This window comes from Lutjanus erythropterus, chromosome 1 (assembly GCF_056507025.1).
Source record: "Lutjanus erythropterus isolate fLutEry1 chromosome 1, fLutEry1.hap2, whole genome shotgun sequence".
Lineage (NCBI taxonomy): Eukaryota > Metazoa > Chordata > Actinopteri > Lutjaniformes > Lutjanidae > Lutjanus > Lutjanus erythropterus.
This window is the reverse complement of record NC_139317.1, coordinates 13,795,909-13,823,192: the sequence shown is the minus strand read 5'-3', so window position 1 is coordinate 13,823,192 and position 27,284 is coordinate 13,795,909. Positions and strand designations below refer to the sequence as shown.

General features: G+C 39.3%; 1 protein-coding gene across 2 annotated transcripts; it reads right to left on the bottom strand.

Annotated features, from left to right (window-relative positions):
• Nucleotides 1-757: 757 nt before the first annotated feature.
• scg3 (secretogranin III) lies at nucleotides 758-27,284 on the bottom strand. Of its 2 annotated transcripts, none has more exons than XM_084711608.1 (12): nucleotides 26,849-27,284; nucleotides 24,910-24,962; nucleotides 24,706-24,748; nucleotides 22,477-22,704; nucleotides 19,509-19,651; nucleotides 18,989-19,147; nucleotides 16,696-16,924; nucleotides 16,169-16,285; nucleotides 11,275-11,358; nucleotides 9,539-9,649; nucleotides 8,333-8,422; nucleotides 758-1,660 (listed from the first exon to the last, which is right to left on the bottom strand). In XM_084711608.1, exons 1-12 carry the CDS (start codon nucleotides 26,949-26,951, stop codon nucleotides 1,542-1,544), a joined length of 1,479 nt encoding a protein of 492 aa, XP_084567734.1. In that variant the 5' UTR covers nucleotides 26,952-27,284; the 3' UTR covers nucleotides 758-1,541. The 2 variants fall into 2 exon arrangements, with proteins under 2 accessions (XP_084567734.1, XP_084567819.1); XM_084711693.1 differs by having other exon boundaries at nucleotides 22,489-22,704.

The window sequence follows — 27,284 nt, the reverse complement described above, 5'->3', positions numbered from 1 at the left end:
GTCTACATTTAATTAAAAATTTAATCACTAAGAGGTTGGCACATTACAAGGTTTAAGAGTCAAGAGTCTGGCATTTTAAAACATACTTTTCCAACATAATTGAAGAGTGAAAATCAACCCTAATTCAAAATACAGTTTTGTCCCGATTCTCTAGAATGAATGAAGTACATATTTTTCTTCCTGCCTGTAGTGTTATTTATCCATCTAGTTTTTTTTTTTTGGTGAGTTGCTTTCAGAACCAGTGTCTCTTTCCAAAAATCATGTCCCGCTCATGTGTTTCATGTGGAAACTACTTTATTTCTAGTTGAAAGAAAGTAGTTCTGGTAGATTCTGTGACAGAAAGAAAACAGTTCCCATATGAAACTGCTCACAATAAAGTCTGTGGCTTATTTTGAGCAACCAGGTCATGATGTTTGGAAAGAGAAACTTTGGTGCTTTTAGCACCACAAGCTGAATGCCATCTAGTCCCATTATATTGGCGAGAAGGCAGATATCTCTACCTCCAATATCTCCAAAACTTTGCAACTCATACCAGAAAACATCTAGATGGATAAACTGCATGACAGACCAGAGGAAAATATGTATTTTTAAAGCAGGATTTGGATCTGGGCTCCTAATAGCTAAACAGAGATATTGTTTTTTTTATTTTATGTGTTTAAACTGGACCTCAGAATTGTTTTGTGTGCAAAACATCATGGGTGTTTTTTCCTTTTTTTTTTTTTTAGTGCTGCTGCATTTGCACAGTTAAGTACACAGATAAAGAAAAGGCAATGTTTTAATTGCTTTTAAACTTTAGGAAAAAATCACAAATATTTACATTTAAAAATACTTATCTTCTGTCTCTACAGAGATGGAAATGTTGAACTCACAGAGACATGCAGAGAGCATCGATGATACAGACATGGCCCCCTAGTGGGCCTCAGAAGAATTACAGCAGGAGGAGCACTGAGGGCACTGACATGATACACAACAAATATATTTTTTGGTAGAATAAAAAGCAAGAATACATTAAGATCTCACATATACACCGGAAAAAAAAAAAAGAAATATAATAAGCTAGGACAGGTTACACAGAATGAGTACAATTTGATATATGTGTATGCTGCAAAATAAAATAAAATAAAATAAAATAAAATATTGGAAACAGTTGATGGCAAAGCTACAGCATCATACTCTCATAACATTCATTTCCCACAGGAGTCAGGTTGGAGTAAATGCTAGCATTTAGTTGGACGTGTGAGTTGGTTACACAAAATACTTTGATTTCTCTCTCAATAATATTCTAGTGATTATTACTCTGCGATCTTGGCGTGCAAATATAATCAGTTAGGTAGCTGTAAGGACATTTTACTGTATTAAATCCCTTCTTGGTATGTTTTGGGAATGTCTGGGAGGGTGAACGAGTTCCCCTAAGCAGGTAGATTTGAATACACAGTATGTATTTTACCATGCTGTGGGAAATAACTGCGGGGTTTTGTTTGTGTCAGATTCAGTTCTGTGTTATTTAGGCCAGAGGTTGAGTTGGAGGATGGGTGATGGCGTTACAGGCTGCTGTAGATCCTCTTGATGGTGTCGCCTTCATCCTTGGCGATGATGCCCTTCTCAATGTAGGAGTCAACCTGCTGGTCCATGAAGTCTTTCAGTTTGGACAGGTCATAATCTGGAGGTAAAGCCACAAAAAATGATGGGTTTATGATCTGAGATTCAGAAACAAAGATCATGACACCGTGGCGTTTAGAAGGAAAGATCAGACATTAAACTCCTGAAGCAGAAGTGTCTTCTTAAGACGGGACACCCAAACAAGCCTTAATCTGGTACGGTAGTTCATTATCAAGCAGGATTAAGGTCAGAGTTGGCATGTCTGGGGTTAAGAAGATACCGCATACCAGCATGAAATAAGGTCAAAAGATCACAGAAGCTCTCCAGTAACAGTTGAGCAAGCTTGGTACCAGACAGAACCCCAGTCAGCTTTCTCTTTTCCTGTTTCCTGTACTGTAGTTTACACACCTGGTTTTTCCTCATTCATTGATACAGTTAATCTGAAAACAGATGAGTAAACTCTCAGCCTCTTTTCAAAGAGGTGGGTAAACTAAGTTTACTTGGATTTACCCAGTTAACAGAAACTGGTGCAGCCCATTGTTGTAGACATGCAGCTTAACGCTTGAAGTGAAAAATCGTGCTGTTGTGGGCTACTTGGCTATTTTACAAAGTACAAACAACATTTATTTAATTTTACAACACAGGGTTGTATAATGAGATGCTAGCTGTAGCCCTCTTATGTTGCTTGTGAAACAAAAATTATATAAATCTATGACTAAGGAACCATAAAATACCTGTAAAAGTAACACTTAACATTAGCTAACTATCTAGCTAATTGATTGATGTAGATTAGCTAGCTAATTAGCCAGTGTTTTGCTCACATATAGCTGTAAGGTGTAACTAGCTAGCCAAGACTTGATAAACATTAGCTAGGTAGTTAACTAGCATTTTGCTACAGAGAAAATCATTAGCTAACTAGCATTTTGCTAACATTAGCTAATTTTAGATGTTAATATATGTCGCTATTTCAGGTTGCCCAGCATCATCTTTTGATCACGAGCCTAGCACATAGCTTATCTAAGTACAGGAAACAAGAAAAGCACATTTTTAAGATGGTTAAAAGATTTGGTGGGTGCCTGTGAAAGTGACACTAAACAGAAGCTAGCAAGCAAGCTAATGATTGATGATAACTACCTAGCTAGTTAAGAAGTGTTTTGCAAACATTAACTATCAGATGCAACAAATAAGTAAGGACTGATGTAGATTGGCTAGGTTGTTAGCTAGCATTCTGCTACAGAGCAAAACACTAGCTAGCTAGTTATGTAGCATTTAGTGAACATTAGCTAATTTAAGATGTGAATATACGTCTATTACAAGTCCCCCAGCATCATCTTTTAATCGTCGTTAAAATTTGGTTTTCTTTTCAAGATGAGCCTAGCACATAGCCTAAGTACAGAAAACAAGAAAAGCTTATTTTGAAACTAAAGAGTAGCTCACAAGCTTGCTAACGATTGATGTAGATTAGCTAGCTAGTTAAAACACTAGGTTTTGCAAATATTACCAATCAGGTGTCACAACTAGTTAAGGATTGATGCAGATTAGCAAATTAGCATTTTACCACAGAGCAAAACACTAGCTAACTTGCCAGGGAACAATGGATGTAGATTAAAGTAGCTAGTTAGGTGGCATTTTGGTAACATTAGCTAACTTAGAAGACTTCTGAGGGGTCAATTACTAAGTTATAGCCTCCTTCTTACAATAAAATGATTTCTGATACTTATTTAATTCCAATGCAATTAGTTTCAGCACAAGTTCCCTGAAATACGAAAACAGCTTGATACACTTTTTAAAAATACATTTACCTTTTTTTTGACGTACTATATGTATTCACCTTGTTTGCACTAGACAAGTCATTATCATTTAATGCCGTGCCATAAGGCAGCAGCAGGATGTGTCTATATTTAGAGATGAACACAACCAGACTCTGTGTTATCCATCATGGTAACAAATGAGTTTCAGAGAGCAAGCACACAGCTGCTGCATCATCTCTCCCTGCTCCAACCGACTCTGAATAAAGGGGGAACAGAAGGACAGAGGACAGCCAAGAAGTCACACAACAACTTCTGCCACTTCCTAATGACATTTATACCATCTAAGCAAGTTGCGTTGCCGATGACAAAGGTGACGTGCGCGAGGGATTAAGAGAATGTGATTAGAGACAGCACCGTTTCTCTCAGTCTTGGCCGTGAGGAGCCAGCAGCCAAAAACCAGGATGTCGCCTCTACGTCCATCTGCTCCTCTGGCTAATCTGCGTGATGTGTGGGCGTACGCACACACATACACACACACACACGTATGCACACATTTACACACCGCTGAGATTGTCCTAATGGGTGCTTCTGGTAGAGTAAACACAATAAATGGCCCGTCGCCCACTCTGTTTCTATGACACTGCTTTTTGCTTGAAAAGGCTTTTGTTCTCCTGCAGCTGTACTTTCTCCGCACAGAGAGGAAAAATTATAGTGAGAATAAAGATGAGGAAGAGTAGTTTAATGTGGTACAAGGTCTGCTAGAAGAGTACGCTCTGAGAAATAAGGGTTCCAAAGGGGTTCTTCCTGAAGGGCTGAGGTTCTACCCTGAACCACTTGCTTCTGAAGGACCCTTTTTTCAATTTAAAGGTTTGTCAGGGGTTCTTTGTAAGGATAAGGGTTCCATTAACTTTTTCATCCAAAGAACCCTCTTTTTCCTTGTAGAACCCCTTGGAAACAAGAGGTTATAGGTGGAACCCTTGTAAAAAATATATGTTTAGATCTCCCTGGGTGCGTTCTACTGAGACCCTTGGAATATAATAGGACTCTCATTAGAAACCCCTTGGTCAGTTCTAGATGAAACCCTTGGAATATTAAAGGGTTCTCACTAGAATCACCTGGGTGGGTCTTAGATGAAAGCATTGGAGTATAAAAAGGTTCTCTGTAGAGCACCCCTGGGTGGGGTTAGTGCTATTAGAAGGTGGAAGGTTTCTGGATAGAACCCACAGGTCAAAAGGCTCTGGCAAGAACCCCCAGAGTGGGTTCAGGGTGTTTTTGTTTGCCTTGCAGAGGTTAGAGGTGGAACCCTAATAAAAGATATTTTTAGTTCTCTATAGAGCCCCCTGAATGGGTTTTCGATGAAAGTGTTGGAATATAAAAAGGTTCTCAGCAGGACCTCCTTGATGGGTTCTAGATGAACCCCTTAGAATATAAAAGGCTCATAATAGAACCCATGGTGGGTTCTTGTTAGTGCGCTTAGAAGCTGGAAAGACTCTGGACAGAACCCCCAGAGTGAATTCTGGGTTAAACCATCACCGTAGAAGAGTTGTCTGTAGAACCTCTCATATGATGTTCTGAATGGAACCTTTCACAGATGGCTCTAGGAATAGGGTTAACTCATTATGTCGGGTTCTAGGTAGAACTCTCTGAAAGGGTTCCACATGAATCCTTTATATCAGGGACTAAAAATGACCAAAACGAGGGGACAAGTTGACGAACGCTTTATGGTTCTAGTTAGCACTTGTATTTCTAAGAGTGTAGGTGCTGATGGTGTGTCATTTTACCAAATGAGAGTCCCACTACAGGGAAAATGGGTGATTTTGGGGCCACATTTTGACTGTGTATGTGTGCTTGTCTGTTTTGACACCATTATCTGTCTGTCTCCCCTGCACAGATCGCTGACAGGCAGGCGGGGAGGCCCCTGTTGTCCCAGACAACCACTCCACACACTAGAATGCTAATGAAGTGTCCTATATAGAGCCAGGTTGGAGATGAGCAGCGAACAAAACTTCCCTGCTGCTTCGGCCCCTCTGCTCCGGACTCCGCAGCGCTATAAGCCCAGCCGCAGCCTTTCTCTCTTCTGAGTTTAAGATGCACTCGAGAATCTAGGTCAAACTTTGTTTTTTTTATCTTGTTTTTCTGACTCACCAATGGCTGAATCACCTATTGATTGGCTCGGATTAGATCAGGCCACTGAACACTAGTAAATATAAATCTCACTGAGCCCGAACTTTTTGTGTTTTTTTGTCTGAGACGTCCCACTGAGATGATGGCCAGTGGATGGACGGCCTGAATAGTGAGAACTCATTAACATTTCATCCTCCGCTGCTTAATGAAGCACCACTGGGCATTGATTTTACACTGTGGAGAGTCCAACAGCAGGCTTCTCCTGTTGTGTGTGAAGCTACAACAGTTTTCACAGCTCTGCAGACTGGTGCGGTTTCTGGGTCACACGCTGCTTCTTTATAAATGCTGACAGTTGCAGCGAAGGCCAGCTTAGTAGAGTTACTTAAAAAATGTATTCCAATGCAGTTACTAATTCCCTGTTTAAAATGTGTCAGTAACCTAATCCAAGTAGCAAAATATTACTTTCCTTTACTTTTAGATTACCTCAGTACCAAATAAGATGAAGTTGTTGAGCCTAAATATTATGTTTTATGGTCGTTGGGAGGTTTATTGTTTTTTAACACTTAAACTTAAAGTAAACAGACATAAACTTATTCTCACACTCCATCCTGGTCACCAGCATCACCACCTACAGTCCCCAAATATTTTTCGGTAGCAGTTGTAGCAGAACTGACAGGTTAGCTATCTAACTCAATTTCTGTGCAGCTTGCAGTTGGTCCGTGTTGCTAACATTGGTGGTTGGTCTGTGTAGCTATGTTTAGCTGTTTTGCTCAAAGTAGAGTGGTATTGTGAGACTTGTGAAGTGTTGAAATATGTGCGCTCTTTGCATGGTAGTATATCATCCACTACTCTAAAATTGTAATCCTGCTAATAACCCCATTTTCTACTAAATGCATCTGTAATCTGATTACTTTTTTAATGGAATACAGTTACCTTTTTGTATTCTAACTCCTAAATCCTAATCCCATTACTCAACAAGCCTCAGTGTGGGTAAGGCAGCAAATATACACAAATGCAATATATCTGGAGACATGAGCAGACACTGATCACACAGACGTGATGGTCTTTTCATGGCTTTTTTATGTTGTTGTGATAGAAGTGCTAATTATGCACCAGGACAACTGTTGAGGAACAGGTAGGAGGGAATAAATGAATAGAGCTTTGTTTCCGAACAAGGAAGCTGTATCACGAGTAATTAGGACAAACTCATCAAGAATTATCCATATTCATGAGATGTGGAGTGAAGCATCTATCCCGTGTATCCCACACTCATTTTAATTGCAAATCGGGGCTGACAAAAGGAGGCTTCAAAATTTCTGTTCTTCGGTGCGTCGCCTCAGACTTGTCTGTGACCCACCACAGTTAAGTGGGGAGACGAGAGTTTGCAAATGAGGATGCTGTCTCGTTCAGAGGCCTCATCACAGAAACTTCCTAGGTCTGAAATCATATCTTATCTCAGCTCAGGTTGATGTTTTTGATAGGTTCCTAACTGATTTAGAAAATCTTAAATTGGCAATGAAGATGGGGAAGAACATGACCACCAAAATCTAATTTAAAGGCTACTCAAACCATATGATGACACTTACAATTTCCCAGGCACATGTATTGAAGGTGAAGTTATTAAGCAACTGCTAAGATGATTCGTTGTAAATTTGATCAACGTGCTAAAATGATCTAATTGGTTGGGTTTCATCTTCATCGCTGACACGATCAATACCTCCTCTCTAACTCGTCAAAGCAAAAATTCACTTCCTCTTTTCATTCCCATTACAGAGTGCTGCAGGAATGAGTCCTAAAACCCAGATATGAGTTAGCATATTAGCACTTCCTGTTCCCTCATCTCGAGGTCAATGGGGTTTTTTGTTATTGGTTTGAAATAAGGTTTGTAGGTAACACAAGCTTAAGAGGTTTTCACATTTTGTTCCATATCATTAAAAAGAAACAGCACTGTACTGCACTTCCACATGTGGCCACATGTTCCACGTATTTCACATGTAATTTTGCACATGTGAAATTCATGTTTTTTCCGGTAGTGGAGGTCAGTATCATGAACTTTTTTCTGCACTAAACCAAAATCCAATGGAAAAAACTCATTTAGCTTTTTGTGGAGGGAATCCAGGTGACGCCAACTTCCTACAGCACTCTGTAGCTAGCTAGTTAGCTAGCTAGCTAGCGGAATAGCCGTTGTCATGGATACAGGCAGTCATGTGTACGATCTAAACACAGATCCAGGCCTGACAAGACGAGTGCTGACTGAAGAAACAAGTTTACAGTTCTAGTCAGGATTTTATAAGTTAAGATAAGATACACGATCTTTCATCTCATACTTTTTACATATTGCAGTTTCATATTTTCATATTGCTGTTATGTTGTAGACAAGAAACACGCAACTTTACACAGTTCTTATTGTATATATTTGTTATCATTATCATTATTAAATCATCTCTCTATATATTGTAGTAGAATGTAGAATTTTCCCTTTCTTATAATTCTCTAGGCTTATATATATGTTTCTACTCTTCAGCAGCTGTAACGTCAGCAATTTCCCCTCGAGGATCAATAAAGTATTTCTGATTCTGATGCTGATTCTGATTGGATAGGACACAACTGTGAGATTATGAATTCCCTCTGATAGGAAGATGATGATTTTCTTCTAATTTGAAACTTCAGCTAAGATAGAACAAGCAGTTAGGATTTTTTTTTTCTGTAATCAGGCCCCTGGGAGAGCAGTTTGGACTGACTGGTTTATAAAGAACTGTTAGTGTATCCACGGACACAGCCAGCACTCTGCTGCAGACACATACACAAAAATTGATTTGTAGTTTTTTATCTCGTAGTTAAAATGGAGCGTATCTCACCATCTTTGCCTTCTTCTTTGCTGTGCTTCTTCAGCCACTCAATGTTCTTCCTGATTGCCTCCAGATACGTCTCTGACTTGCCAGGCTGATCTGATGAGACAAAATGAAAAAAAAAAAAACGAGGCATGAAAATCTTCCTGTTTAATGTATTAGAAAGTTATATCTTCTGTAGTACATTATCACTCAGAAGAGCCCAGTTCTCACCAGAGAGCAAGGCAGTGTTATCTTAGACTTATCAATTATTTATACCACATAATTTTCCTAAAGCTAGACTCATGCTTTATCTTTTAAATTTCAGTAGCAGTGGGAGCACACTGGCAGCCACGATTGTACTTTAATTTTAAAATAGCAGCACAATAAGACATATTTTTCCAAATAACACCCACTCAGTGTGCAGAAAAGGCAGCTTCAGTATATATGATATCTGAAATCTGACATTTAAGTAGATATTAACCACTAATCAAGAGCAGGCTATTGCCTAACCACAGATTAAATTTGGATTATAACGCCCTAATTTCTCCATAATATAATGCAATAATAATGCAGATTTTAATTGATATTACTCAGGATTTACTTCATTTCCTGTTGAAACTAATGTCATGGTTGTAATCCTGCTCTACATTTTTTTCTGCATGTCTGTGGCTTTGTGTGTTTGTGTGGATTAGACAGTCCAGTGTTCAGGGACAGAGACGAACGGCAGCTGTGACAAGCTTTCCTGTGACTGTTATTGGACTGGCCTAGTTCAGGGACAAGCAGGGACTTAACTCTGATTGGCCGAGACTACGCGGTGCTGTTTATTTCCTGTCATCCCTGCTGAGCGAAAACAAAAGGTCTGAAAAGGTCTCGGCCAACACTCAAACTGAATTTTGAAGATGTTTCTCTGGGGGAGGGTGAAGAAGATGTGTTGATTCATTGATGTGGTGGGAATTTGGTGTATTTGAGAAATCTGTGTTTATTTGAGAAATTTGACATGAATCAAAACAATAAAACCATAATGTAAAAAACAAAACAAAACAAACTAAAACAAAAAAAATGAGTCATGCAATTTACAAGGCACATATAGTGGGCTGGTTTATCATTTTTCAGGGGCAAAATGGTAAAATTGTATGAAATAATTCTGGAAAATGATCAAATCACTGAAAACTAAAACACTAAATCTGTTCATGTTTAATTCCTCTGGTCATCAGGACGGGGTTGTGCACTGACTGGTCTCAGTTGATGGCTGCTCCTCCTTGGTCGAGTCTTTCAGGTTCTCGTACTCCTTCTGCATCTTTGCGGCCTCGGCCTTGGTGTTGTCGTCCTCGTCCAGGTTTTTTCCTGCGGCAGAGACACAGAACACGGAGCATTAGAAATTGTTGTTCAGCTGCATTTCTTATAGCGGTACTTCAGTATTTTCAGGAAATATGCTTATTTGCTCTTTGGCACATTAACATTAACACGTTATGCATTTTTTTTTGTGTTTTGTGTAAAGTGTAAAAACGACAATCTGCTGTTTTTACGGGGGGTTGTGTTTAGGACTGCTTCTTGGCAAGTAGCAGTGACTTCCTGGAGAATCTGAGACGCTATTGTTTGACACCTGCTCCCACTCAAGAAACAGTCCAGTAAAACATTGAATTATCATTTTTACATTTATTATTTTTTTAAAGGCTGAAACAAACAAGATATAATGTATTCAAGGTAAGATAAAATAAAATTAACCTTGTTGGTCTCACACCAGGGAAAATTCTTTGTTAAGATGCAAAAGTAAAGGTGGGAAAGAGTGATTGAGTGATAAATAAAAATACAATAAAAATATGAATGAAAGCTATATACACTATACACACCTTTCTTTATACAGATATATGACCATCTTGGATAATTGCACAGGATAATTGCTATGTGGTGCAGTGACAGTTGAGCAAGCTTGGTATCTCGATCAACCGCCAAGATGGCTAACTAATGACCCGCCCTACTCCGGCTCTGATTGGCTAGTCCTCATTGCCTTTGTTGGTCTGGGTCATGTGAGTTGACTAGGTTATGGGTAAGTTTAGGCATGAGGGGTGTGATTGGGTAGGGTTGGGGTGAGAATATCAGGATAAGCCAGTCAGAACTAGAGTAGGGCAGGACTGACTGGATCGCTTAAATCCAAATATTTAGGATCGCTAAAAGATGTTGCTAGGGGACATATATTTATATAGGATCACATCTTAACATAGCTAATATTAGAAAAAAGTCTTGCTAACTTGCTAGCTAATCTACATCAATCATCAGCTAGCTAGTTAGCCAGCATTTTGCTAACAGTATTTAGCTAGTTAGCTAGAATTTTGCTAACATTATCTAACTTAAAATGTGACCTGATATGTCAGTTTTAAAGGAAAAGGAGAAAGTTGAGCCAGGTACCAAGCTTGCTCAACTGATGTAGGTGTTTCCCATTATACTAGCCTAAAATATATTGAAATATTGTCCCATAAATTGGATAATCGCACACTTGGTGAGCTATTAAGCTCTTGGTGAGCTTAGAGTTGCTCGTCACCATAATTCAGAATTTTCTGACAAAAAATTTAGCCCTGTTTTCAGTCATTATGCTAAGCTAAGCTAACTGGCTGCTGGCTGTAGCCTCACATCTTTGAGTGGTATAGACGTTTTCATCCAACACTTTGCAAGAAAGCAAATAAGCACATTTTCCAAAATGCCATACTATTCCTAGGGTACATTTAATCCCCCAAACCTTTATTAGATTGTTTTAGTTTTTTATTTCAGATGCTGGTCGATATATCAGCCCCAAAAGTCCAGTGTAGGTCTGGCTTTAATAGCAACAGATTTCAAACTATACATAACAAAAGCCTAGTAGCTCCACTTAACCTGATATATTAATTTCATGTGAACATATTGAATATATGATATTATATGATTTTATTGATGTTTGACATGTTTGGAGGATAGTGTGTGAGGCTGTTGTTTACCGTTGGGTCCTGTGAAGTCAGGAGGTCCCAGAGACTTGCCCAGCTTGTTCTTGGTCTGCATGGCGATCATAGCGTCCAGGTTCTCTGCAGGTGAATGAAAGCAAACATTTACTTTAGATCTGATCATTGCATTGTGTCGTCAGTTCCCTTTACAGGCGATGAATGGAAACCTATTAACCTTTTGAAAGTCCCACGCTGTTCCTTTGTGACTCAGAGGGTGATTAGCATTAAAAAAGGGTCCCATCTCATTAACGAAAAGTACAACGGCAGCGATAAGTAATTTTTTTTTTTTCCACAATCATTTTCCATTACTTATGCTATAGACTGCACACTGGAAAAAGATCTATAATTTACCCACATTAAAAAAAAGAGCATTTATTTTAGGTGCTTATAAATTTGTCCTTCCTAACACAAATATTACAGTGGATTAAACATTCACTACAAGATTAGAGAATTTGAAGACCCCAAATCAGCCGAGGAATGACACAAAGAGATCGTATGGTTCAAAGAGACTAAATAAGCGACAACTGATCCTCTGTGGATTAACGAAGCGGTAAACATTATGTTCAAAATACAGAGTGAGCAGATGTTCTGGAGATACACACACACACACCCCAGAGATCAGCAGAAATGTCATCCTCTGTATCAAATTCCACTAACACGTTATTTTAAATCCCCTTATTTAGCATTCATAAGCATTATTTAAACATTTAATACATGGCTTATAAGTGTATTATTATTGGGCAGTATTTGTGAACAATTTCTCATATGGCCACATATTTAATATTATCACAAGTGTGTTTTATTGTCTTATCACCTGTTATCTGTTTATACACCAGCCTAAACTGATGGGTGCCTCACAGACAGAGTTATAGATGTTAATAATAAGCGGTGGTGTCAAGAAGGGAACCCTAGATTTGTGAAACTCTCGTGCATGCACACTTGATTCAGCACAGCAATAAATAATAATTTATTTTCAGCTTTAAGCCACATTTTGATTAAGTTTAGGCACAAAAACCAGTTGGTGAGGTTTAGGAGAAGATTGTGGTTTATAGTTAAAGTAGATCCTTTCACAGTGTTAGAAAGGCTTTCTGGCAATCACAAGGACACGTGCGAGCCAATCATAGCACGTTAGGGCAGGACTAGTATAAATCTTGAGAGTTTCACAAATGTTGCAAGTCAGACACAACCTTAATAAACACCTACATACACTTACAACTACATTATTGAGCAGTAGAACAATTTATTACACCACTTTACTAATTACTTGATTCTGATTGGTCAATTATGGTGTTCTAAGGTGTGTTATTTCTGAGTAAGAGGCCGTTGTAATGGACGCAGCTCCAAAAATACATATTTTTACCCTAGTCTGTAGTGCTATTTGTCCATCTAAATTTTTTGGTGTGAGTTGCAGCCTTTCGGAGACATCGGCCATAAAGATTTTGGCCTTCTCTCCAATATAATGGAACTAAAGGGTGCTCGGCTTGTGGTGCTCAAAGCACCAAAAAAAAGAAAAAATCAAACATTTGGTAAAAACTCAAAACCAGTGTCTCTTTCCAGAAACCATGACCCGGTCACTCAAGACAATCCACAGACCTCATTGTGAGCAGTTTCATGCAGGAACTACTTTCCGTCTAGTAGAAAGTATTATATTTCTGGTACTGTAGATTCTACTGCAGAAAGGAAGCAGTTCCTATATAAATCTGCTCACAACAAGGTCTGTTTTTTTTTTTTTTTTTTGAATGAAAGAATGCAGGGACTTGGTGACAGATTATTAGATATGTAGATATAAGGACACGAGGAAAACAAAGAGATAAGACAAACGGGAAGGTTTGACCTCAGCGGCGTAACTGATCATCAACGAGCCTTTTACAATTTCCTCTCTCATCTGCATTCGCCGTCAGCCTCCTTTCATTTCTTATTATCTAAGCATCTCACTTTCCCTTTGCACTTTCTGAGTATTCAATCTGCTTCCTCCCACCTGTAGCACAGTGGAGACCCATTATTTAATCTGCCCACGCACACACACACACACACGCACACACACACACACACACACACACACACACACACACACACACACACCACCTTCTCCCCTCTATCTTTCTCTATCTGTCTTGGGGCTGTATCACCCTCAGGCCGATTAACGTTGATTGACAGCTGTGTGCATTCAGTTGAGTACCTGGGTGACTCATCGGAGCGTCACGGCCAGTTGGGGGCAGAAGGGGGGAGTGGCAGGGGGGCATTAACATGTTGCTAGGCGATGGTGGAATTCCGTGCTCTTACCTCCTGACAACCTATACTACATAAGGCCACAGCTGTTGCCAAGGAAACTCACATCTTGTGCAAGGGTATATGGCTGTTTTGCTCTGGTGTGTAACGTCAGCGGTGGTCATTTGAGAGACAACAATGGCCAGCTGCTGCCGGGGTCGTCCGTCTGAGGGAGTATTGATTGATTCTTCTACAGCTTTAGCGTTCAGCCTCACTTATAATCACTGATCGCTGCTCTTTCAGTGGGACATCCACACTGTAAACCTCTAAACAGCTCCAAATTATATTTCTGGTCTGAGGTAGGATTGAAGCAATTAGTCACTGGGTGGCCAAGAAACAAAAAAGTTAACCGTTAAAAGTTTTAAATTAATTATTTTAATCATATATCAGCAACAATCAATTTTTAAACCCAACATTAACTCTAAACTTAGATTAAATTTAATGCTGTTGCACCAAAACTTTTAGCTTCAATTTAAAATGAGAGGGGGAGGAGCTTTAACTTTTAAAGTGGCTGCCTTTTTGATTGATCCGACTGATCAAAATAATCAAGTTCCTTTAAGAAAGTTAAGGGACAGACTCAACCCGATTGAGTTTTATGATGCATCTTGTCTTTGTTTTACTAGTTAATCTGATAAAATAGTCAAATTGCTTAAAGGCAGTTTTTTTGTTCTTCACCATGTTGTTGTCCATTTTTAATTTGATATCATTTGGACATATTGCTTAATTCAGCCAACAAGTTTTGTCTTTAAGGAAGAGAAATTAAGCTAGAGCTTTGCATTTAGCAAATTTGAGCTCAGAGCTGGGTAAGGCAACTCACAAACTAAACTAACTAGTTTATTTACTTTACTAAACAGAGATTATTTTTTAATTGTGCAACAGAGCACTGCTTAATTTTAAATCTGGATTTACTCATTTAAGACGTAGTTTTGCCAAACTGATTAGAAGAAGAAGAAGAAGAAGAAGAAGAAGAAGAAGAAGAAGAAGAAGAAGAAGAAGAAGGCACACTACTCTTTGTTTTAAGCTTCTCATATGTTTTATATCGATGTAAACTGAATATCTTTCTGTTTTGGACTGCAGGATTGAAAAAGTCTGCAGTCTACAAGCAATCTGAGGACATCACTTTGGGCTGTGGAAGTTTGTGATGGCTATTTTTCACAATTCAAATGTTAAATGACTGGAAAGTTAATTAACATATTGATTAATTGACACGTTCATCAACAATGATGATAATCTTGCAGCCCTAGATGAGGTCCACCTCTGCTGAGCTGATTTTAAAGCACAGCTTCATGTACAAAAGAGGTTAACCTTCCTGTTTCTTCTGTCTGAGACTGAATGTCATGTGAACAGAGAGCGAGATGTTGGGTCTGGGGGCTTCCTCAGGCTCACACAGAGAGATGACAGCTGTCCCTTACAGGTGACTGACCTTTCCACTGGCTACTGATGTGATGGCCGACCATAAAAACCAGGCTGGTTATATAGGGTGCCCCTGACACTAATCTGTCTGTACAGGCTTCACACTCCACTGCACCCGCTGATGGGGAACATTGGCTCGAATGAATGCAGAGAATGCAAGGAAAGATCACATTTAAGATGCAGACACTAAGAAGTGCATGAATGCTAGTCGGCCAATGTAAAGGGTGGATTTAAAATTTTCATCCTGTTGCTGCTGTTCAATATGGTTGACTTCAGTATCACCATATTATTAATATATAGCGTTAATATAAAGATAGAAACATCAGCTGTATTTGATGTGAGGCTCATGGCCTTTGTTCATTTATAGATTTAAAAAAGTCTAAATAAATAATTTCTTCAAATGAGAGAGGTTAATTAGCCAATTCATTGATTGTGTCTGCTGTTAAGCTCAGACATTTATTTTATTTAGTTTGAACACTGTTTAAGCAGAGGGAATAAAAGAAGATGCTAAATGCAAAATTGTGTTTATTTAAACAAGCTACATCTAATCTAGGATTACAAAGGTGCATGTTTTTTTCCTGCACTTTTAGACTGTTTCTTTTTCAATTGTGAAAACTAACAAGGCGGAGAAAAATAAAATGGTGTATTCAGGGTGTTAAATACAGGGAGCTTTGGCAGGACCTTTCACACATTTCAAGACTGTACAAGGGTCCTTCCATAAAATTTAAGCACTTTTCAAACATTTTCAATGGGCATTTTCAAGGTTTTCCAGCACTTCACAGCTGTGGTATATTACTTATTTATGCATACATAATCAAAATTATTATTTCACCTTTTCATCACATTGAATTAGACATTACTGTGCTATAAACAACCAATTATTTTCTTTCTACAGAAGGGTGACAAATTAAAGAAGAACACGACAAATTTTAATGTTTCAAACTGTCATATTATACAACCTGGCTGAGCCAATATCCAACTTATTTCATCTCTTTCAAAGCCAACTATTCTATCAGGTAGTGATTTATTGTGAAAGTAATGTAATCGCAATGTCAGCTGTCAACCACTTTATCCGAAATCCAAGCACTTTTCAAACCTTGCATTAAACTGTACATTTTCAAGGATTTCAAGCACCCACGTTCTCATGTTCTGGCCCTGAATGCACCGGCTCACAGATGAACAGCTCTGGTATTATTATACTATGTCTTACCCAGATAGGAAACTCCCTCCTCTGGCGTGATGGTGCCGTACTTCACCATCATCTTCACAAAGTCAATCAGCGTCTTCATGATGGTGATCAATGTTTCTCGCTCCTGAGTGTCCTGATCTGCAACCACAAACGAGGAGTACGAATTCAAAACCAGCATCTAGCATCGATGTTTTGTTAATGGTAATTGGTTGCCATGGTGTTAATGCTACCACATGGTGTTTGACTGTCGGGGTTATAATGATGGGATTATAAATAATTAGTTGAGTGTCTGTGTGTGTGTGTTTGACTGTGTGTGTGTGTGTGTTTCATCTGCACTTCCCAGGAATATGTGTCATGGAAACAAAGGCGAACAAAATAAGCATTGACTCATCCTTGAGAACAATATCGCCATGACAACAACAGCTCTCCAGTCCTGTTTCTGATCTAAAGAACGTCTATCTTTGGATGAAGGATGCTGTAATGCCGCAATGATCTAAAATGTCACAGTGACCTCAGGGGTGCATTTGATTTTTTTTTTTTTTTTTTACCTGAGTCGAGGCTTCGGAGCAGACGGTAGAAGTTCGGGAAGTACTGCAGGTCCTGGAGGCCGTCTTCGGGGCTCACCTCGTTGCCCTCCTCTGTGTCTCTGTCCCAGGTGTTGTCGGCCGTGTCTTCTTCATCTGCGTCCCTGTCCACCTCATCCTCAATCTCATCATCGTCCTCTTCCTCATCATCCTCGTCGTCGTTGTAGCGGCGTCTGAGTGGCTCCCATGTGTCCTGGAAATTATTTTTTGTTGTTTACTTGTTTGTCTACAGGGTCCAACGAAATCTATCATAATCTAATAGATAAATATCATTTAACATAGAATACTCATGGAATACTTGCACTTATTAATTATGTTTCTTCCTAAATTATACTCTTTTAGAACTTTTTAAATCCATACATATTTTATAGTATTTGCACCAAAATGAGTGTTTGTTCTTTCCTTTTTTTTTTAACACAAGAAAACCTGCTAAAAGTAGGTGACTGACCCTTTTCCTCTTGCCAGTTCTTTTTTCTGATGCACACTGCAGCTGAGACTCTGCTCTCGTGTGCAGGAGAGCAGAGAGAAAGGCCTGCGTTCAGCTCTCAGTACTTTTGTAGCATCTAACTGAATCTCTGTGGTCTTAAGTTTAGTTTTTCTCCTGTGTCACAGTTTGTACTTTCCGTTATCTGCTTTATTTAATTGTTTTATGTTCGCTTTCAGCTGATAGGAATCATAACATTTCCTGGTTTTGCTGCTTCAAAATAAAAGCTTTTAGATAACAAAGTAATAGGGGGCTTTTATTGTGAAGAATTTAGAGGAAGCTGCTCGACTAAAGACGAGCAAATATCAGTGGGGCTCATATCAGCCCAGAACAGCAGGTACAAACACTGCTGTCAAACAGAGTTGTGCCAAGCAGCAGGTGTATGGAAAAGGAGCAAAAGAGTCGCAGATGGAGGTGACAAGAGTTCATTGCCTCCTTCAAAAAGAGGTGAAAATTAGTGTGCCATGTTTCCATCACTGCTGATTGGAACTGGAGCCAATAAATACCCGTGACTACTGCAGAGTCATCTGACCCGGGAATGAATCCAGAAAAAGCCAGATGTTAGTGGTAGTTTTTTCCAGAGTTAAGGGGCTTTATCTTGTTGTATAATATGATTTGGGAGTATTACTCTGTATATAATTGTACTGGTTTGGGATTTTTGTAAAGTGAAAAAGCCTCTAGCAGAGAGCCTTGATAAATGGATTCTTTGTTGTTACACAGAAGATATCCGTGCCTTTTAGCAACATTTGTTCTCAACCCACAAGGAAGAGATACACATGCCATTTTATTCTCAACCAGTTTCTCTTTTCTTCTATTAACTAATACAGTGTTGGGCCAAATTACTGAGCGATAATCCAAATGAGACAAAACCAAAGCTTGAATTACTTGTTTGATTGTTTGTTGTGTCAGATTTTGCACATCTTTTAATTACAGATAAAATGTTTTGCATTTTAGTTACCACTCTCTGTATGTGTTTGTGCTATGATCAATTATTGTCAATTATAACTCTCAAAACTTTGTTTTACATATTTCACATCTGAATGACCTTCATTCTTAAGAACACCATTTGTCTCCTATTGCTTAAAAAGGTGGTTCCTAACAAGTGGCTAAATGAGAATAAAGAGGCTGTTGTGAACTTTAAATGTCATCATTAGTGGGGTTGACAATGAGTCACCCAACAGTGGTGTAGTTTACAGCCTAACGTTAGCTTTTTTACTTCTGGCAAATTCAATTTCACATCAAAAATCATGAAAGTGGTGATAATTTGTTAAGCGTATCTTCACAAAGCTCATTAGCACTAATACAAAATCCAAAGGAAAAATCCCTTTGGCATTTTGCGGAGGGAACCAGAGCGATACTAGCTTCAGGGTTTGCCTTCAAAAATATGTCATCCTTGCAGGATAGAAAAATGTGAATGAATCAATATATTAAGGCTCTATCAATATGCATTGCTATGCAAAAACTAACATAAATTACAAGTAAAAATTTGCTTATAGCTAACTCTGGTGCAGCTGAATAGCTGTGCACTACCCCTGTTAAATAAATACTAAAGGAGAGCTTAGTGAAAATTGTGCACAGAAATGGCTCAAGACAACTTCCTTGAGGCACTCCATGTTTCGCATATTTCACATCTGAATAACTTCCATTAAAGTTCATCATTCGTCTTCTATCACTTAAATAACTTTAACTATAATAATGCAGACTGAAAAAATGTTGTCAAACGTATTCTCGTCATTGTTAACAATATATATATCAATTCTTTGCAGTTTTTACCGTGTTTGCATCTGAGCCCTGGTCGTCCTGCTCTCCCCTGGTCTCTTGGTCGTTGCTCTCGATGTCCTCAATCTCGTTGTTCTTGGCATTTTTAGTGATGAGGTCCTGCAGAGCCTCGGCCACCTGGTACTCCAGAGTGTCCGCCTGACTGTCTGTGATCTGCGGAGAGACGAAGAGAAAGAGACAGACTGAGAACAATTGTGTGTAACAACAAATGTGCTGTGAGATGTGGCAGAACAGGACAACATGTACCGGCTGCAGACCGCCATGTATCACATATTGATCAAAGTCACTGAGAGATCCATCAAAGGAGGCAATTTGGTCACCGTCAAACTATTCATTGAGTGCCAGAAAAGTAATTCACAACCGAACTTGTGGAACAAAGCACAATTCTCACATTTCTTTCTCTCCTGGTGAGGAAGCAGCAAGTGCAGTGAGATGGAGAGAGAGTTCCCGTTGAGAAAATGTCATGCAACATGCTGTGTCGAGTGGCATATGAGAGTATGAGCTCACAACCTACCAGCCCCAGTTTGAGCAGTTTGGAGACGATCCTGTCGAACACTCCTCTGTCGTCCTCCTCGTAGATCTTGTTTGCGATCTTCTGGACGATGTCCTCTGCCGTCAGCGGAGTGCCGTCGACCTGACGGAAGCTCTCTGGGTCATCTGAGAGGAGACGACACACTTGTTGTAATTTTTCAACTTTCTAAACATGCTTATTAGCTGTGTGCATGAATAAAGTAGTTGCTTCAGCTTAAAAGGAAGAGTTCAGATATTTTGAAGTGGGATTGTATGATGTACTTATCCATTACCTACAGTAAATCACAGTTGGCACGCCCTCAATTTGGAGAAGCAGCAGGAGAACTGCTCTAGGAGGCTAAGCTAAAGAGTACGAGCATCACAATTTCAATATCAAATCAAAAACTGAACAAAAGGAGCTTTTAATTTCTCCACTGGTGAGTGTCCAAAGAAAAATAACACTTCAAAGACCGCACAGCGTAGCTTACCGGCTGTTATATCAAAACTGATACCATGTAGACTTTTGAAAGAGGAATTTGAAAATGATAGTTGTTAACCAATGATCTTTTGATTTTTGCAAATCAAGACTGTAGTCTAACAGTGGCATGGCTGTCAGTGCAAAACAAAAATGTTTTGATCAAACAAATCCAGTCAAATCGTGAGCTTAAAATCAAAATTGTGGATTTGGAGAATCATGACGCCCCTCATCAGCAGCAAAATGCATTTTAGCCACCCAAAAAAGTCAGTTTACAATATTTTCACAACTTAACTTTGCTGTCAGACAGACTTTTCCTGACAGGAAACTGCTGTTATGTAAGTGAAAGATAATATAAAGTCAAATATATACATTAAGTTAAGCTTGCACTGTGAAACAGGCCCCTGGTCTACCTCTGCCTTAATTGGTTAATTTGTCTGTATTATTGTGTGACTCTTAAAGCACAGAAGTCACACAACAACACAAATAAACTAACCAACTGAGGCAGCGATAGGTCAGCAACTCCCCTGTTCTGTGATAAAATTATTGATTCTACCAAAGGAGCTTTGGAAAAAGCAATATTTGGCTTACATAATGGTGGTTTCCTGTTGGAGAAGGCTGTCTGACATCAAGGTAAAGCGATGAAAATACTTGAGACACAGTGTTCACTTAAACTGATATAGATTTTTTTTTCTATGTGCCTTTTTTCAGGCGGCTTTGCTGCTACATCTTTCCACAGCAGTACATTGTTAAACTTCCTATATCGACTCTACAGTACCTCATACAACCCCACTTCAAAAACTATTGATTCTGAATGTGTTTGACTATTTTTGACTAAACTTGACTGCTTGATCCATTTCTAACAATCAAAATCGCATGAAATTTGTGAAAGATTTCAAGCTTCTTTCCTCCCCTCTCTGCTCTCCACTTCATCCATCTTTGCTTCGTCTTCTCGTCTCTCTGCTGAATGTTAAACCTTGACCCAGATAAAAGACGTGTCTCTCTCTCATTAAGTGGAAAAAGACTTGTCAGTAATAAATCCCCTTCTCATATTCAACATATCTGCAGTATTAAGTAGGAAATGTACAATTGTTACAGCTTGACTCTTACATAACTGTCCCCACGGATTCCCAAGGTCCACACAAAATAAAAATAAGCAGCTCTAGAATACTTTCGCCCGTATTGGCGGGTTGACTCATCGGTGATGTACTTTACCTCCAAAGCTTATTTCTGTCTCACTCTAGGAAACAAGAAATGAAATCCAGAGTGTGCTTGCCAGATTTAGATGTAGCGTAACCTGACGAGCTGCTTGTCATTGCCGCGCCGACCCCGGGAATCGATGAAGCGTAGCACTCAGCGCTTTGTGTCTGAGTCACCTCACCTCAGAGTCTCTGCTTTATGCTGATGACTGGATATCAAATTACATGCAGCGAAATGTGTGCTGATCTGACGAAAACTCTCTGTAGATGTCAGCAAGTGACTGGATTTTGGAGCGAACTCAAAAATTTAATTAAAGGCTGTATTTTATGGAAGCCCATTTTCACCTGATGACAAAAAAGATCCTGTAAGTTATTAAAATGAGAAACTTTCTCAAAATAATGAGTATCTCAAAATAATGGCATAGTATGTCAAAATAATGGCTCAGTATCTTAAAATAATGACTTTATATCTCAACATAATGACTTCGTATGTCAAAATAATGGCTCAGTATCTTAAAATAATGGCTCAGTATCTCAAAATAATCATTAGTATCTCAAAATAATGGCTTAGTATCTTAAAAATATGGCTTTGTATCTTAAAATAAAGACTTAGATGCTTAGAGTACTTAGTCTTGATTAGTTTGAGAAAGAAAGTTTGAGACATATTTCATTATTTTGAGATACTAAGTTATTATGTCAAAAATGTTTCTCATTATAATGATTTACATGATCTTTTTTCCTACAACACTGGTGGAATGGGTTTTCATAGTATTCGGATCAAATATCAGGATGACTGGGAATGTGGTCAAATGTTTTTTATGTGATTTTTAAAGCTAATGCTAGGTCAGATACAAGTGTTTTTTTTCTTTATTCCATAGGAGACTGAGATGAGGTAGTGATGGTCTGTGTCTATGAGGAAAAATCCCTGCCATGTCTTCAAAAGTCTCCTGTGAACAGATAAAAGACGAAGCCGGTGCAGTAGCCTATAGCATTAGCTTTCACAACTGCAGCGTCTGAGAGCTGGAGGATAATCTTCCTCTCTGGCATGCACGTGTTCTGTCTTTGACTCTTCCTATCTGTCTCCGCTTATCCCCATCTCACGCACGTGTTTCCTCTTCTTTAAAATGTCTGCCTGGCCTGAAAGTGACATACAAAAGCACGCGGCATGAGGCCGGCCCCCGGCGATGGGGGCAAAGGTTGCACGAGCAGCACGACTCAGACCCAAGACTCAAACACGGTGGCGAGCCGCTAACCCACTGCACCTTCACGGGGCTGTGCATGGTGACAGGTGTGCGTACCCTGGTACTTGCCGTAGTCCATCCCGTTCTTGGTGGAGTCGTAGTCCTCAGCCAGACGGCGGCTCTTTGTCGAGTCTGATTCGTCTGGAACATACTGGTCCTCCTTCTTGAGTGGCACCTCAGTGGCCTCCTTTGATTTCTGGCCATCAGCCAGTGACTTCAGCACGGTTAAGTCATCAAGGTCCTGCTGTGACTCTGTGTCCTTGGAGGCAGCGGGACGCTTGCTCTCTGAAAGGCAGCAGCAGAGACAAACTCTTCAAACTGGAGAATACACCCTTTTGTTTTTGCTCCCATTTTTCACGAATTGAAGTAAAAAATGAAAGACTTCCTTTATGCTCACAAAAGGTTTATTTCACTCTGGTCACAAATTTATTAAAATCCATGTTACAGAGCACTCCTTCATCCACTTGACAAATTTCACATAGGACGACAGATACAACTTTTTTTTCCCAGTAGGGAAAAGTTATGACCTACCTACTCTGCCTCTGATTGGCTCACCCTGATATTCTTACCCTAACACTCCCTGATCACTCGTCGTGCCTAAACCTAACCAACCCAAACAACAAAGGTAATGAGTACTAGCCAATGAGAAGCAGCGTAGACCAGCTCATGACTTTGCCCTCCTGGGAAAGAAATTTGGTGTCTGTATCCCTGTGTGAAATAGCCACAGTTCACTGTCTAAAATGTGGAGTTTTATCTCAAATGAAAGACATTCATCAGGCATTTAACTGTGACTATTTCACACAGGGCTACACATGCCTTTTTTATTTCCCAAGAGGGCAAAGTCGTGACCCACCCTACTCTGCCTGTGGTTGGCTTGATATTCTAACTCTGACACTAACCAATCACTCCACATGCCTAAACCTAACCAACCCAACCCACAAAGGCAACAAGTTCTAGCCAATCAGAGGCAGAGCACGGTCGGTCAGGACTTTGCCCTCTTGGGAAAAAAGATTTGGTATCTGTATCTCCATGTGAAATAGCCACTGTTCAATGCCTAAAATGTTTTTATCTTGAAAAAAGACACTTATTACGCATTGAAATGTAGATATTTGACACTGAGATATGGATACCTTTTTTCCCCAGGAGGGCAAAGTCATGACACCCCCTACTCAACCTTTGACTGGCTTATCCTGAAATTCTCACCTTAACCCTAACCAATCATTCATCACGGCTAAACCAACCCAACTAACAAAGGTAACAAGTATCAGCCAATCACAAGCAGAGTAGGGTGGGTCATGACTTTGCCCTCCCTGGAAAAATATTTGGCATCTGTATCTCTATGTTAAATAGCCATAATTTAATGCCTAAAGTATATATTTTTTTATCTTAAAATTAGGCATTGAAATATGGACATTTGACATTGGGCTATAGACACCTTTTTACCATGGAGGGCAAAGTCATGACCTGCCTACTCTGTCTCTGATTGGCTGATACTTGTTGTATTCATCGAATGGGTTGGTTTGGTTTAGGCATGAGGACTGATCAGTTATTGATAGGGTAAGAATATCAGGATAGATGAATCAGAGGCAGAGTAGGGCGGGACTTTGCCGTCCTGGAAAAAAAAATGTTGTCGGTAGATTTTGTTTTTCCCCAGGAGAGCAAAGTCATGACCTGCCCTACACTGCCTCTGGTTGGCTAGTACCCATGGCATTGGTTGGGACTTTGCCCTCCTGGGGTAAAAAATGGCATCTGCAGCCCTATGTGAAATGGCCACGAATGTCTTTTTCAGTTCAGTTCAATTCAGTTTTATTTGTATAGTTACAGATCATAACAAATTTATCTCAGGGCACTTTTCAAACAGAGCAGGTCTAAACTATACTCTTTATAAACCCAATTCCAAAATAAAACAGCATATTTTTGAGTGGCCTTTTATTGTGTATGTAATAATCATGCTGTTTAATCAGCATCTCCATAGACCACACCTCTCAGGTGGATAGATTACTTTGGCAATGGAGTTCTCACTAATAGAGATTTTAACGAATTTGAGAGAAATCGACCTTGTGTATCAAGAAATCTTAGGTCGTTTACTCCAACTCATTAAAGACAGGAGCAAAAACAGAAGTGTTGCATTTATATTTTTGTTGAAGCGGCGAAGATGAACTCCTCTCACATCATTGTGGTTCTCAGTATTGATGAAGCTGGTTTTACTGGAAGTGCTGCAACATGAACCCACTCAGCAGGCGGAAATGAAGACATTAATTGAATGGCAATAAGGTTTCCACTTACCAGCTGACTGAACTGCAGCCTTCACACTGTCCGCCTCAGCGATCTGGGGACATGACGAACAATAAACAAATAATTTCCACTCAGGATATACAATCTGATTAATAATGTGTGCTGGGCTAATACTGAGGTTGTTTGACAAGTGACCATAAAGGCCATTTGGCCGGATATTGGATGAGATTGGTACCTGGAGAAAGTGGAGCTTACCTGCTCTTGAAGTGGTCTTTCTTCCGTCAACTGTCTATTGTACACAGTTTTATCTGCAACAGAAAACATGAATGTTATTATTAAACTGGTGGCACAAAGTAGACTTTATTATTAATAAGCACACCTAGGTTTTGTAGTCGGGCTAGGAAAAATATTGATATTCTATTTATCGTTTATTAGCCTAAATAGCTTCTTAGATTTTGGATATCGTTATATCATGATACGACATAAACGTTGTCTTTTCCTGTTTTAAAGGCTGCGTTACAGTGGAGTGAAGTCAATTTATGAACTTCAAAGACTGTTCTAGCTGTTCCATTATTTGCCTTTGCCAGCTTAGTCATTGCATCCACATTATTGATTATTTATTAAAAATGTCATTGTGTTAATTTTTTGTCAAATCACTAGAAGTCATCCCTACAATATTACTATTATCACAATATTAAGGTATTTGGTCAAAAATATTGTGATATTTGGGTGACATTTTGTCCATATCACTGATACTGTTGGGTAGTTTAATCTACAGCAATGCAACACATTCTATTAGTTCATCATATGGTTGCATTATTTGAGAATTTACAGTATGTTATTATAGAGAAAATGTGTATATCAAGATATATATTGTATATCACGGCATAGGCTAAAAATGTTAAATAGACAGGTAGATAGACAGACAGTAGGGATGTAACAATACAGCAACATTGACACTGTAGCGGACAAAGTGACTGTGATATTACGTGGTTAATGGCTTTATTTTCTTTACTTTCACTTCATTTTATAATAAGACCGCCACTGACTGCTGCATTGTTTTTGAAATTGTACATACAGTAATTCAAACATTTGTTGCCAAAGACAATTTGCACATGATTTGCTCATGGCTGGCTACTTTTATTTCATATTATTTGTGAAGGAAAGAAGAAGTGCTTTAAGTTACAAAGAAAAATTAATTCTACACAAACAAAAAATGTTGTACACATCAGATTTATTTGGCTATTTAATGGGTGACAGTTTTTCGAGCCATCTTCAAGTTTTTCTTTGTTTTTTTAATATTGTGATAAATATTGTGTTGTGATATTATTATGGTAATCGTAGTATCAGGTTTTTAGTATTGTTATATCCATAATAGGGATGTGACATTAAATGTAAACCATTTTACCAGCCCTATTTTTTGGTTAAAATATAAATTGCACAGATATTGCATAGGGTTTTAAGCAGCTATATGATATGATAATTTAACTTCATTTAAAAAGTGCCAGTTTCTTAACTTTGATTGTATTATTATTGTTGTTGTTGTTTTGTCTTGCTACATTTCCAGCTATCAGACTTCAGGCTATGTGATCGTTTCTGCTCTCCCAACTCAGCAGCACCGCAGAGGCAGCAGAGCTTAATCGGATTATCAAACAAAAGATTAAACTGCGGCGAAAATAGACCACAAGCGGCCATAACATGCGACCAGGCGTCGTTAAAAACCTCCGCCGGTCACTGCTGAGCTGGAGCTCAACTTTAAACACATTGCTTTTTTTTTTTTGCTTTAATTTCTTAGTCAACAGGTTTATAGCTGAATTTAAATTAGAGCTCATGAAACATGCAGAAAACATTTCAAAACAAAAGACGAACAGAAACTGCAAAGAAATTCCAGTTAGATTCATTTAACTGCATAAGTGGAGCGTACAAGGCGTACAACGTGTAATGGTTATGTTTCTTCGTGTTTTTACGATGGATGAGTTCATCATAACCTTGTAGTATTTACTGTTTTTAAATTCCAGGCACCATTTGTGCTGAATGGAGAGTTTTATGACTCTATTGCACTTTGATGCGTTTTTTTTTTTAAATCTCAGAAACAATTTTCTAACATTTTTGTAGTGTTTTTGCACAAATGCTTGGCAGCACAAGACTACAACAGATGATTTTATTGCACGGTTAGAAGCGATGTCCAACTCACCATCGGCTGAGGCTGTCGGTGTGGGGAAGGCAGATGTCTGGCTCACTACATTCAGGACTAGAAGCTGGAAAAGGACGAAAAGGCCGACGGATTTTGACGCCATGCTGCCCAGCAGGAAGGTGTATCCTGGCTGTGTTGCTGTCTTGGCTCCGCTTCCCTCCCCCAGAAGAAGAAAAGTGCTGAATGTGTGGACAGCTCCGCTCCGCCGGTGCTGAAAAGTGCCGCGGAGGCTGCGCCCTGTGTAACCCGCTCTGTGAGACGCGCCGGGCGGGGAGGGGCTGGCCAAATCTCCGCTGGAGCTGTTGACGAGCCGCGGTGCTGAAACCAGGTCACCTCTCTCTATAATTATAACCAGATAAGCAGGGGAGGAGGCTCTTCAAGCCCCGTGTGAGCTACAGCATCACCTGCCAAGGCAGTAATAGAGCCCACTACAACA

What these genes read in the sequence shown, in the direction of transcription:
- scg3 (XM_084711608.1), bottom strand. Translation starts at nt 26,951, where the DNA reads ATGGCGTCAAAATCCGTCGGCCTTTTCGTCCTTTTCCAGCTTCTAGTC. An exon ending in AGGGCTCAGATGCAAACACG is followed by an intron (nt 16,925 to 18,988) that starts GTAAAAACTGCA and finishes AATAATTTCCAG; the next exon opens with GACACATGGGAGCCACTCAG. An exon ending in GCAGCCATCAACTGAGACCA is followed by an intron (nt 8,423 to 9,538) that starts GTCAGTGCACAA and finishes TTGTCTCATCAG; the next exon opens with ATCAGCCTGGCAAGTCAGAG.